Source organism: Manis pentadactyla, chromosome 1 (assembly GCF_030020395.1).
Source record: "Manis pentadactyla isolate mManPen7 chromosome 1, mManPen7.hap1, whole genome shotgun sequence".
Lineage (NCBI taxonomy): Eukaryota > Metazoa > Chordata > Mammalia > Pholidota > Manidae > Manis > Manis pentadactyla.
In genome coordinates, this window is record NC_080019.1 from 99,197,309 (window position 1) to 99,209,333 (window position 12,025).

At 32.1% G+C, this 12,025-nt stretch overlaps 1 protein-coding gene across 3 annotated transcripts in view; it reads right to left on the bottom strand.

The window, feature by feature from the left end:
- ZBBX (zinc finger B-box domain containing) overlaps positions 1 to 12,025 on the bottom strand; it is a 118,043-nt gene that overhangs the window by 25,473 nt on the left and 80,545 nt on the right. For all 3 annotated transcript variants that reach the window (XM_036898377.2, XM_036898378.2, XM_057499799.1), the window contains 5 exons: positions 9,391 to 9,500; positions 8,917 to 9,017; positions 7,744 to 7,826; positions 5,957 to 6,096; positions 782 to 1,086 (listed from right to left, as the gene is read on the bottom strand). In XM_036898377.2, coding sequence (XP_036754272.2) covers positions 782 to 1,086; positions 5,957 to 6,096; positions 7,744 to 7,826; positions 8,917 to 9,017; positions 9,391 to 9,500 — 739 coding nt within the window. The remainder of the gene's footprint in view (positions 1 to 781; positions 1,087 to 5,956; positions 6,097 to 7,743; positions 7,827 to 8,916; positions 9,018 to 9,390; positions 9,501 to 12,025) is intronic.

Genomic DNA, 12,025 nt, shown 5'->3' on the forward strand with positions numbered 1-12,025 from the left:
TTCAAAAAGGAACAAGACCTGTTACAAAGGTCCCTCAAGCAGAAATAGCAGCTCATACTCTTTTAGTCCCCCTTTCAATTTAGGCGCCATGGAGACTGATTTCAAATGAACTAAAAGGGTTGTTATACGCTTTACTTGCCTAATTTCCAAAGAACTTAACATTTGACTTGCCTAGTTTCTAAAGGATTTATTGTTAATAATCATGATTATTTAAGATTTTTAGTATATAGAACAAAGATTCAAATGTAAGTCTAAAATTTAGCAATAATGCAATAATGAACTACTTTACCTTTTTTTCCTCTAAGAAGAAACAAAAACCATATTCTTATTTCTTCATTAGACATGTTCTTGAAGGAATTACCTTTAAAACCTTGTACTTACATTAAGCCACAGAAACTGATTTTACCTACATATCAGCATTTATTTCATTTTAAACAGCATCTATAGAGTAGAAAGCTACAAAGGATTTATTATACTAAGTTATTCATATTAATGAATTTCATGTGTAAAAGTAACAGCACTCTAGCTGTGGTTCATGAGGTGGGCCTTAAGGTACTTTTTGTTAAGAAAACCATTTGTTATTATGGCATTTACCATATTAGAATTTGTCCTATAAGTCATTAACATTCTTTCATATAAAAGTCAACTACCTCATGATAACATAAGGGACCACATTTTAACTTCTAAAGGAAGTAACATTTAAGAATATGTCGTGTCAATATAAAATTTTCTTACAACTTGCCTTATAAAATGTTTAATGTATTAAACATTAGAGATTTACCTGTGGTGACTCTATAGTTTCAGAATCTTCAGAGTTTGGCCTTTTGTGCAGATCATTAAATCCCAAGGATTCTTTGATGTCTTGAGAGCTCTCCTCAAGGGAAGGTTTTTCTAAGTCTATACTTGGCAAAGAATCCTTGTTCTCAAGTGTTATGTAGGAATCATTGCACTTCTGATTACTTTCCATACCTATATTTTTCTCTTTGAAATTTCTTTCAGAAAAGCTGCTTTCCCCTAATTTTTCAATGGCTGGAGAATACACATCAGGATCCACAATGTTGTCAGATTTTGTATTTGAAGTTCCTGCTGTTGAAAACACACATTTACAAAAGTTAAATAAATTTAAACAAATATATTGATTAAAACATTCATAAACCAAGAGTTTTCTATGGCATGAACTGCTACCAGTAAACACTATTTTATTAACATTTCTTTATTGAGTTCTCAGTGTTAAAATATTTTCACTCTGTGTTCATAAATGATAATCATAATTTACTCACACAGTCAAACTTCAATGAGTTAGACTAATGGAAGGAGAAAATATTTTATTTTGTAATGAAAATATTTAAACTGATGAAAATTTTTATTTCAGCCTGCGGTTCAATTTCCACTTTCCTATCTACTGGACTCCCGCTCAAATTTTACAATGGCAATTTAAGAGAAATAATGCAGAGGGAACCTTATTTCCACATTTTACCTCTTTTCCTTAGCATGCCTACTGAAGAGGAGAAGGCAAAGAGAAATCTGCGAGATGAAAGAGCAGCAGCCGTTAGGGGCACAGAAAATGTTTTAGCTGGGACACCTGCCTCTGGAAAGCTACAAAATGGGCAAGATTTTATTAGTCACCATCTCATTAAGTCTACTTTAAATAAATGAGTTGGTTTAGATCAGTTTCAACCTGGCTGCACAATGTAATCATCTGAAGGCACTCTAAAATTGTCAGAGGATGGGCCTGACCCCAAACCAGTTAAACCAGATGCCGGGAGTGGAACTCAAGCAGTGTTTTTTTTCCCTCCACTGAGTTCTCCAGGTGACTATTATGGGCAACCAAGGTTGTGAAATACAGGTCTAGATTTCCTAAAGAATGAAAATTCTTTAACAATTTTTGTACCATACTGCTTTAATTTTAAATAAAAACATGTATGCCATTATTCAGATTGAATATAGCTGCATCTGTTTATCCCTTATTCTCTTTCCAATATAAATATCTCATCTCTAAACAGACCATGTAAAATAGTAGAGACTATGACTAAAATAGTCTCTAGTGATGTAAATTCTGCCTTGCAGCTCAAAGGACTTATGTTCTGCAATCAAATATTTGTATAGCTTGGCAATTACACATAGTATTTAGAAGTTTGTTTCTATTATCACCTCTTAAATTGCACAATAACTATGAAACATGCAATAACTTGTAGGTTGTTTAGAAAAATAATTTTATAAGTTTATAAAAGCTTCTCAATTTAGTGAAACTTCCACAATACTGTTATACTTTCCTCCTAAACTTGAATGGAAATTATCTGGCTTTTGGTAGAAATAGATGCCATTTCCTATATATAAATGCTACAGCTGACTTTTACAATATTTTTGCAAAGTTGCAAAATTCCACTGTTAGGATCCATTGCTGCTGAAAGGGGACAAACGGCCTTTTAACGATATTTAAAATGTGATGCACTGTTAAATAATGAAAATTAGATGTCTTGGTTCAACATTCAAAAATCAATTAACGCAATCCATCAACTCAACAGGCTAAAGAAGAAAAATGAGAGGATTACATTAATAGATGCAGAAAAGCTGACAAAACCCAATACCCATTCATGATTAAAATCCTTAGCAAACTAGAACTAAAGTGGAACTTCCTCAACTTGATAAAAACTATCTACAGAAGAACCTACAGTTAACATCATACTTAATAATGAGAAACTAGTAGAAGTTCTACCCCTAAGATCAAGAAAAAGATGACTCTTCTTACCACTCCTTTTCAACATCATACTAGAAGTCCCAGCTAATGGGATAAAACAAGAAAAGGAAACAAAAGGAATACGGATTGGGAAGGAAAAGATATATCTGATTTTGTTTGTAGATAACATGATTGATTACATAAAAAATTTGAAAGAACCAACAAATAAAAACTCCTGGAACTAGTAAATGATCATTGCAAGATTGCAGGATACAAGGTCAACATGCAAAAGTCAATCACTTTCCTATATACCAACATGAACACATGGAATTTGAAATTAATAACACAATGCTATTTATATTAGCACACAAAAATGAAACACTTAGTTATATATCCAACAAAATATATATAAGATCTATATAAGGAAAACTAGAAATCTCTGATGAAAAAATCAAAGAACTAAATAAATGGAGAGATAGTCCATGTTCATGGAGAGAAAGATTCAATATTGTCAAGATGTCAGTTCTTCCCAACTTGATCTATAGTTTCAATGTTCAATATCCCAATCAAAGTACCAGCAAGTCATTTCGATATTGGCAAACTGATTCTAAAATTTATGAGAGGAAAAAGACCCAGAATATACAACACAATATTGAAGGAGAAGAACAAATTCAGAGGACTAACACTATACAACTTCAAGAATTACTATACAACAATATTAATCAACACAATGTGCTATTAACAAAATATGGAGAAACAGAATATGGAATCCATAAATACACCCACATAAATATTGTCAATTGATCTTTGACAAAGGAGCAAATGCAAGTCAATTGAGAAAAGACAGGCTTTTCAACAAATGCTGCTTTAAAAACTGGTAATCCACATGCTCCAAAATGAATCTGGGCAGAGACCTTACACCATTCACAAAAATCAACTCAAAATGAATGACAGACCTAATATAAAATGCAAACTCTAAAACTTCTATAACATAGAAGAAAGTACAGTTGATCTTAGGTATGGTGAAAACTTTTTAAGACATAATACCAAATGCAGGATCCATGAAAGAAATAATTGTTAAGATGGACTTCATTAACATTAAAAAATTCTGGTCTCTAAAAGACACTGCCAATAAAATGAGAGGACATGACACAGACTTGGAGAAAATATTTGTAAAGCACATATTTAATAAAGTATTGTTATCTAAAATATACAGAAGAACTCTTAGATCTTAAGAGTAAGAAAACAGACAACTCAATGAAAAAATGGGCCCAAGACCTTAACAGACACCTCATCAAAGAAGACAAATATATATATAGCAAATAAGCATAAGAAAAGATGCTCAAAATCACATGTCATTAGGGAATTGAAAATTAAAACAACAATGAAATACCTCTACACAATTATTAGAATAGCAAAAATCCAAAACACTGAAACACCAAATTCTGGCAAGGATGTTGAGAATAGGAACTCTCTTATTCATTGTGGTAGGAATACAAAATGGTACAGCAAGTTTGGAAGACAGTTTAGCAGTTTCTTACAAAACTAAACAAATTCTTAGCATATTATCCAATAATTATGTTCCTTGGTATTTACCCAAATGAGTTGAAAAGTTATGTCCAAACAAGAATCCACATATGGATATTTATATCAGTTTTATTCCTAATTGCCAAAACTTAGAAGCAACCAAGATGTCCTTCAATAAGTTACATATAAGTAAGTTGTGGTACATAAGAAAATGGATTATTCTTCAATGCTAAAAAGAAATGTGCTATTAAGCCACAAAAAGACATGGTGGCACCTTTAAATGCATATTACTGACTGAAAGAAGCCAATCTGAAAAGAGTATGTAATGTATGACTCCAGCTACATGACATTCTGGGAAAACTATGGAAACAGTAAAAAGGTCAATGGTTGCCATGGGCTAAGAGGGAGAGAAGTATGAAAAGGCAGAGAACGGAGGATTTTTAGGGCAGTGAAAATATTTTGTATAACATTATAATGGTGGACACATGTCATTATACATATGTTCAAACCCACAGGCACACCACCAAGAGTGAACCCTAATGTCAACTATGGATTTTGGGTGATAACAATGTGCCAGAGTATGTTTGTTGATTAAAACAAATGTACTACTACTCTGGTTGAGGTATTGACAGTGGGAGAAGCTATGAGTTTGTGGAAACAGAGGGTACATGGGAACTCTGTACTTCCTGATTAATTTTGCTGTGGACCAAAAACTGTTCTAAAAAATAAAGTCTATTTAAATAAAGTATATTTAAAGTAACACTTAATGACTATCTTCATTTATATTAAGCGTTTTCTCAAAGGCAGCTAGAACACCATGATCCAGTTAGGTGAAAAAATACTTTCCAGACTAGATCTGGAGCCCTATAAATTCCTAATTTCCTATGTGGGTATAGTTCATAGTTGGTCCTGATGATTTACAGGTTTGGTAGTTGAAGATGTCAAGACTAGCAGTATTATCAGAAATCACTGTTCTCTACTATCTGCTCTCCAATCAGAAGGTAATCAGTTTTACAATTAGTTATATTAAATAATGCTCTCTAGTATCTCTCAATCCTTCATATAAGATGTATTTACCAGTTTGTCTGAAAATCCTAAATGGATCAAGTATAAATTTGAAAGTCAGATTGGAAATAATCTAGTTTCTATATCTGAGCTTGAGAAAATGAGATCTAAGAAAGTAAGTGACATGTTTAAGGTCACACAGTGATTTAAGGTAAAAATAGAATCAAAATCTGACTTTCAGGACAGAATATTTTTCTGTGCCTGTCTTTAAATGATGCTGTCACCATCTGAAAATTGAAACCAGACATTTGCACACAGCATTCTAATCTATAGATGTTAAGGGAACTACTAGTAATAGCAAGATACTTGTTTTGTTTTTATCACATGTGGAACTTTACATCAAATTTTAATATTTTGAGAAAATATGTAATGCAAGGACAGGCAACAGGGTGCCAATCAAACTTTTGTCACAAAAAGTCTATAAATGTAATCTTTTAAATGTTAGCTCAGTCTATAATAATTTCTAGAGAGACCAATATTGGCTAATTTTTCTTGTGAATACAAACGACTAAAAAGAGTATTTGCTGGGAAATTATGTAGTTTTAAGCACTTTTCTTCTGAATACTAAATTTCCTGGCTTTAAAATGAACAGCATAATAGGCAAAGCTTTCAAATGCTGGAATACCTATTGGTTTTATCAAATTACCAACATTCATTATTAATATTAAGCAGTAAGAAAAATGTTACCTCTAGAGTTATCTTTAAAATCAGAAGAGCTGTTGCTCAGATGAAGATGTAAGAGGTCTATTTTTCCCTTGGTGAAAACGTGATGTTGATAGATGTCACTTTCATACAGAAAAGGACTCTTATAATCATGAAATGTGCAACTTTGATGTTTAGGGATGAGCAAAAGAATACAGTTGAAAGAAATGATATGAAAAAGAAAATAAAATGTCCCAGGTTATTAAAATAAATATAGTAAAACTTTAAGTGGACAAGATTATTCACATTAATTAAAAATTTGTTTAAAACTACTGCAGATACATTCACTTTAAACTACAAGTAACTAAATCGTTTTATGGATTTAAAAGAAATAGCCAATTAGACCAAATATGATATAACTGCAAAATTTCAATTGACAGTTTCTTTTTAAAATTATTCTGATTTGGTTCTGAGTGATCTTTCAAGATTATTAAAATCTAATGAATCAAGGTATTATTAGTTATTACTTGAAATTTATTTATTCTTCAAAAACTGTAAGTGTCAAAAATCCATATGTGGTATTTGTTTCAATTTTTAATGATGAGTACTATATACAATCATAGTTACAATTTAAACAACATCCTCTATGAATGAAATAATATATTTAATAATACCTGATAATTATGTAAGTTCTTCATTGTGCTATTATAAAAATTCATAGATTATAGTTAATCAAAAAGATCCTCTTATATCACTTTATGATTATTTCTTTATGATTATTCTTAGGAAAAAGAAGCTCTATGGGCACCTCCAAACCCAAGATGCAAAACTACTGCCAGAACAATCATCAATGACTTTCTCTACCTTCTCTAGAAACATACATGGACGTCAAAGAAAAGATTTGCAGTAAGATACATAAAAGAGTCAAATTAGGGAGCAGAAATGCCATTCATTTCCTTAGCATTAGTGTAGTGTATGTAAACCTCTTATCTACTGACCAGACAGTTATCTCCTGCCAGAAGCACATTTGCTGTTGGGTATCTGGGTCTATGTGTCCAAACATGGGACTTTTCAGGTCTGAGGGCATCACTTAGGCCCACTGCTTCCAAAATGCTGACAGGGGCCTAAATTGATTGAACATATAAACAAAGAATCCATATAGGGGCTACTTAATAGGAATTTCATTCTACTGCTTACCAAATGTAACACTTTGTAGTTGTAACACCTGAAATCCTAGCTAAATTTCCAACAGCAAAGGGAGCTTGGAGTAATTTTTAACATTACTAACAAATACAACTAGATACTATTTTACATTTGGAAATGACAACATATAGAAAACATATAGAAAAAAGTTACAAAATAAGCCATGATACTTCATTTATTGAATTTATCACATGGTAAAATCTACCTAGGAAGTAATCTGCAGTTTGGCAGCTCTTTTTGTCTTTCAAGCTAATCAGTAACATACCTGTTTTTATTTAGGGCTCATAACAAAATGAAATAAGAAAAATCCAAAGAGTATATTAGGAGAAAAGAAGAAAGCTCATGTGAAATATATCAGGCTTGATCAGACTTTTCAAATAATAATTCCACAATTCAGAAACCCCTATTAATCTAGATATCAAGTAAAAGTATAAATGCATCACTATAGACAATTTTCTAATTATTGAATGTTGACAAATATTAGCAATATTGTACATGAATTTAAACATGGCTTTGGTAAAATACACTTTAACACTAAAGTCACTTTTTTACATCATGAATTTCTCAGTTAAAGAGAGTTGACTTTTTGTGTCGATTTTTAATAAGCATCAACATTAGAAAGATCTTACCTTTGTTGATTATCTGCATCCACATCAGTTAACTCAACTTTATAAGGTACAACATCTGGTTCTTCAAATTCCTCTTCAAAAGTCTTATTAAATGCATGTTGTATAATATTAGTATGTTTATCAAACATGTTATACATTAACCAGCTAACTTGTGGGTAACATTTAGAGAATTTCTTCCTACAAATAATGTCATGAGCTCTCTAACTATATGCCATAGAACATGAGTTATAAAAGAAGTAAACAAATTCAACTGATATTTGTTGATATTTGTATGTCAGCCAGTTTATCACTACAATCACACCCAAAGCTAGGAATAACTTACGTTTTATTATATAACTACTAAGTTCCAAGTAGTAAGATGGTTTTATGCATCAACCATTTAATGACAAGCACATACCCACATATATTCCTGCATGTGTGTATTGATTTGTTCAATATCTTAACTTGTTCCAGAGGAATAACAAAAAGTGTATCTAGGCAAACACACATACACACACCCTAAAAGAGAAAGTAGTATTTAAAGAGGCACTTTCTCCATTCTAGTTTTTTCCTGTGATAACCACAGTAAAAGAAATACCTATGATTAGTGGTATACTCACCTACTAGATGACAAAAAAGTCAGAAAGATACTGAGTTTTTACAACATAAGCCTTCAGGCCCTGGAGCTCTGACTCTGTCTCTAGTTCTAGCTCACTCTACTTGGTGTCTTCTAGAGGTTTGTATTAAATGTATTATTATACTAAATCCCTTAAATCTTAGTACCAATTTTCCCTTTAAATAGAAAATAATGCTAAATGACATTCAAGAAACTAAATGTATACAAATGTTTTAAGTAGGTACCATATATGTGATTAATCTGTTAAAAAACCTGAAAACATAAAGAAAGAAAGAAAACAAACACGGAGCTGCATCTCTATAAGTTGAAAAAGTGAAATGTCTTTTCTTCTCCCAAACTACATGCTTCCAAAAAAATGCCACAATATCAATTCAGCTCACACATTTACTGTCTACTTAAAAATAATACTGTTTTATTCCTATAGCATATTTAAATTCAAACACTTGCAAATTTCCATTAAACTTTGTGGAATTACAAAAGTAACCTTGATGAAAATATTACGTAAGTGTATGAATTTCCTGTTTGTTAAGTAATATGAATGGTCATAAAGCACTTACATCATCCAGTTCAACTATTGTTAGAGATGGCTCAGGTCTTTCTATGTTTAATTCTTCTGCTGGCAGAAAAAGAGCTGGGTGTTCTACTTTAGTCTCTTCAGCTAGGAAATAAGATTAGAAAATAATGTCATCAAGAATATACCTTACCTGATCATTTCCTATCTTCAAATAACATAGCCAACAATAAAAGAATAAATTCTCCTATGCAGCCACACAAATACATAAATACTGTCAATTTTACCAGTTCAAATGAAACACACTTTTTCTTAACATTCAATTTTTAAATGAAACTCTTTAAGGCAAAGTAAATCAAGAGAATGGGAGGAAGAGGGTACATGACTTTGGAGATAAAGGGAACATAGTCCAGTTGATAATAATAGAGTAAAAATTTTAAAAAAGCAGATGCTGATTAATACCTAGCATATATAATTTGAAATAATAAATTCTAAAATAGCTTATCAAAACTGAACTAACCATCAATATCTTCATCATTTTCATTCTGAGAACAATGTGCCTCACAAGTGGTTTGACATTGAGATATGAATGTATCTGGTAGCATATTTTGAAGTTGTTCCTGTGGAGTTCTACAAAACAAGACAGAAGCAATTAAAACACTAAAACACATTTACTTGAAACGTTCCCAGACAAGATCTTAATTTATTTCACATACAAGTGAGCCTACAAAATTAATGATGAAACCATAATTGTAACTCTAATTCACAGAAGAAAATCATGCTTGTATAACAGAATCCTAATCTATTAAAATAATTTTATGAATCAAATTAGCATCACACAATAGTTTTTCACTGCATATCCTACTGTTTTTCATTTAGGATAGAAATCAAATTTATGGAAGTTACTGTTCTCACAAAAGCCACATGGATTTCATGAAACATGCAATGCCAATTTAAAAAGCTAATTTATGAATGTGTTATATCTCACAGCCTTGGCATTATATTGATAAGTTACAAGGGACCTAAAGACAGTTTTTGAAAATTCTACCAAACCATCAGGATGATAAAATTGGCTCCCACAGTATGAGTATGAGGTATTTTGGCTGTGGCATCCATCAACCAATTAACCATGAAGGCTGGAGTGGCCCATCTCATATGGAGGCAACAAAACACAAGAATTCTCAGAGGTCAGGAGTGTGCGTTTGGTCCCAGACATTATTCCAAAACTATTGGGAAGACAGTCACCTTTTAAGAATGTAAGTAGCTATAGCCCTTCTAGACTATACAAGTGCATAGAGCCCCATGTAAAAGTCAGGGCCTTCTTAATGGTATTAGTAGATAACAACCCAAAGCTTACAATGAACCAGGCTTTGTTCTAAAAAATTTGGGGAACTAAATCTTAATAGCATTTGTATATTAAATAAGCATTTGTATTATGTTAATTTTACAGAAGAGGAAGCAAGGTACAAAGTAAACCAACTTGTTCAAAGTCATTCAGGTAGTACATGAAGAAGAGGAATTTAAACTCAAGGAGTCTGCCTCCCCAAGTCCATATTCTCTACCATGATATATTGCCTATTGTAATTTGCAAAGGCATTAAAAATTTTATAATCTGGAAATACACAACTATGTGCATTTTCCAAATATGCATAATATATGTATAAGAACACACCAAAATATTTATATATTATTCAGTTTGTGTCTTAACAAATTTGAGAAGCATAACATCTTACATCCAAAATTTAATCAAATTGTTGGAATATTAAAGAATAAAGGTGAAAGACAAATTGGTACCCACCCATGAGATTGACATGGATACACACTACTAAAAATTCAGTTCATAGATACACATAAATGTATTATTATTTAGACATTCCTTCATGAAGTTAAAACTTATATAATTTTATGGGCAAAGCCCTAAACCAAAGACTATTTATAGGGTCTAGTTATTACATAATTGGAGCTGAAAGAGCCCTATAGATCATTTATTCTAAACTCAGTATTTTGCAGATGAGAAAAGAAGGGAGGATGGTACAACATTCGAAAATCCATCAATGTCATCCACTACATCAATAAAAAGGAGGACAAAAATCACATGATCATCACCATAGATGCTGAAAAAGCATTTGACAAAATTCAGCACCCATTCATGATAAAAACTCTCAACAAAATGGGTATAGAAGGCAAGTACCTCAATATAATAAAGGCTATATATGACAAACCCACAGCCAACATCATACTTAACAGTGAAAAGCTGAAAGCTTTTCCTCTAAGATCAGGAATGAGACAAGGATGCTGACCTTCCCCACTTTTATTCAACATAGTACTGGAGGTCCTAACCATGGTAATCAGGCAACACAAAGAAATAAAAGGCATCCAGATTGATAAGAAAGAAGTCAAACTGTCACTATTTGCAGATGACATGATATTGTACATAAAAAAAAACCCTAAAGAATCCACTCCAAAACTACTAGAACTAATATCTGAATTCAGCAAAGTTGCAGGATACAAAATTAATACACAGAAATCTGTTTCATTCCTATACACTAATGATGAACTAGCAGAAGGAGAAATCAGGAAAACAATTCCATTCATAATTGCATCAAAAAGAATAAAATACCTAGGAATAAACCTAACCAAGGAAGTGAAAGATCTATACCCTGAAAACTACAAGACATTCTTGAGAAAAATTAAAGTGGACACTAATAAATGGAAATTCATCCCATGCTCATGGATAAGAAGAATTAATATCGTCAAAATGGCCATCCTGCCTAAAGAAATCTACAGATTCAATGCAATCCCTATCAAAATACCAACAGCATTCTTCAACAAACTGGAATAAATAGTTCTAAAATTCATATGGAACCACAAAGGGCCTGAATAGCCAAAGCAGTTCTGAGAAGGAAGAGTAAAGCTGGGGGTATTACGCTCCCCAACTTCTAGCTCTATTACAAAGCCACAGCAAACAAGACTATTTGGAACTGGCACAAGAACAGACCCAAAGATCAATAGAACAAAATAGAAAGCCAAGATATAAACCCACACATATATGGCTAATTAATATATGATAAAAGAGCCATGGACATACAATGGGGAAATGACAGCCTCTTCAACAGCTGGTGTTGGCAAAACTGGACAACTACATGTAAGAATGA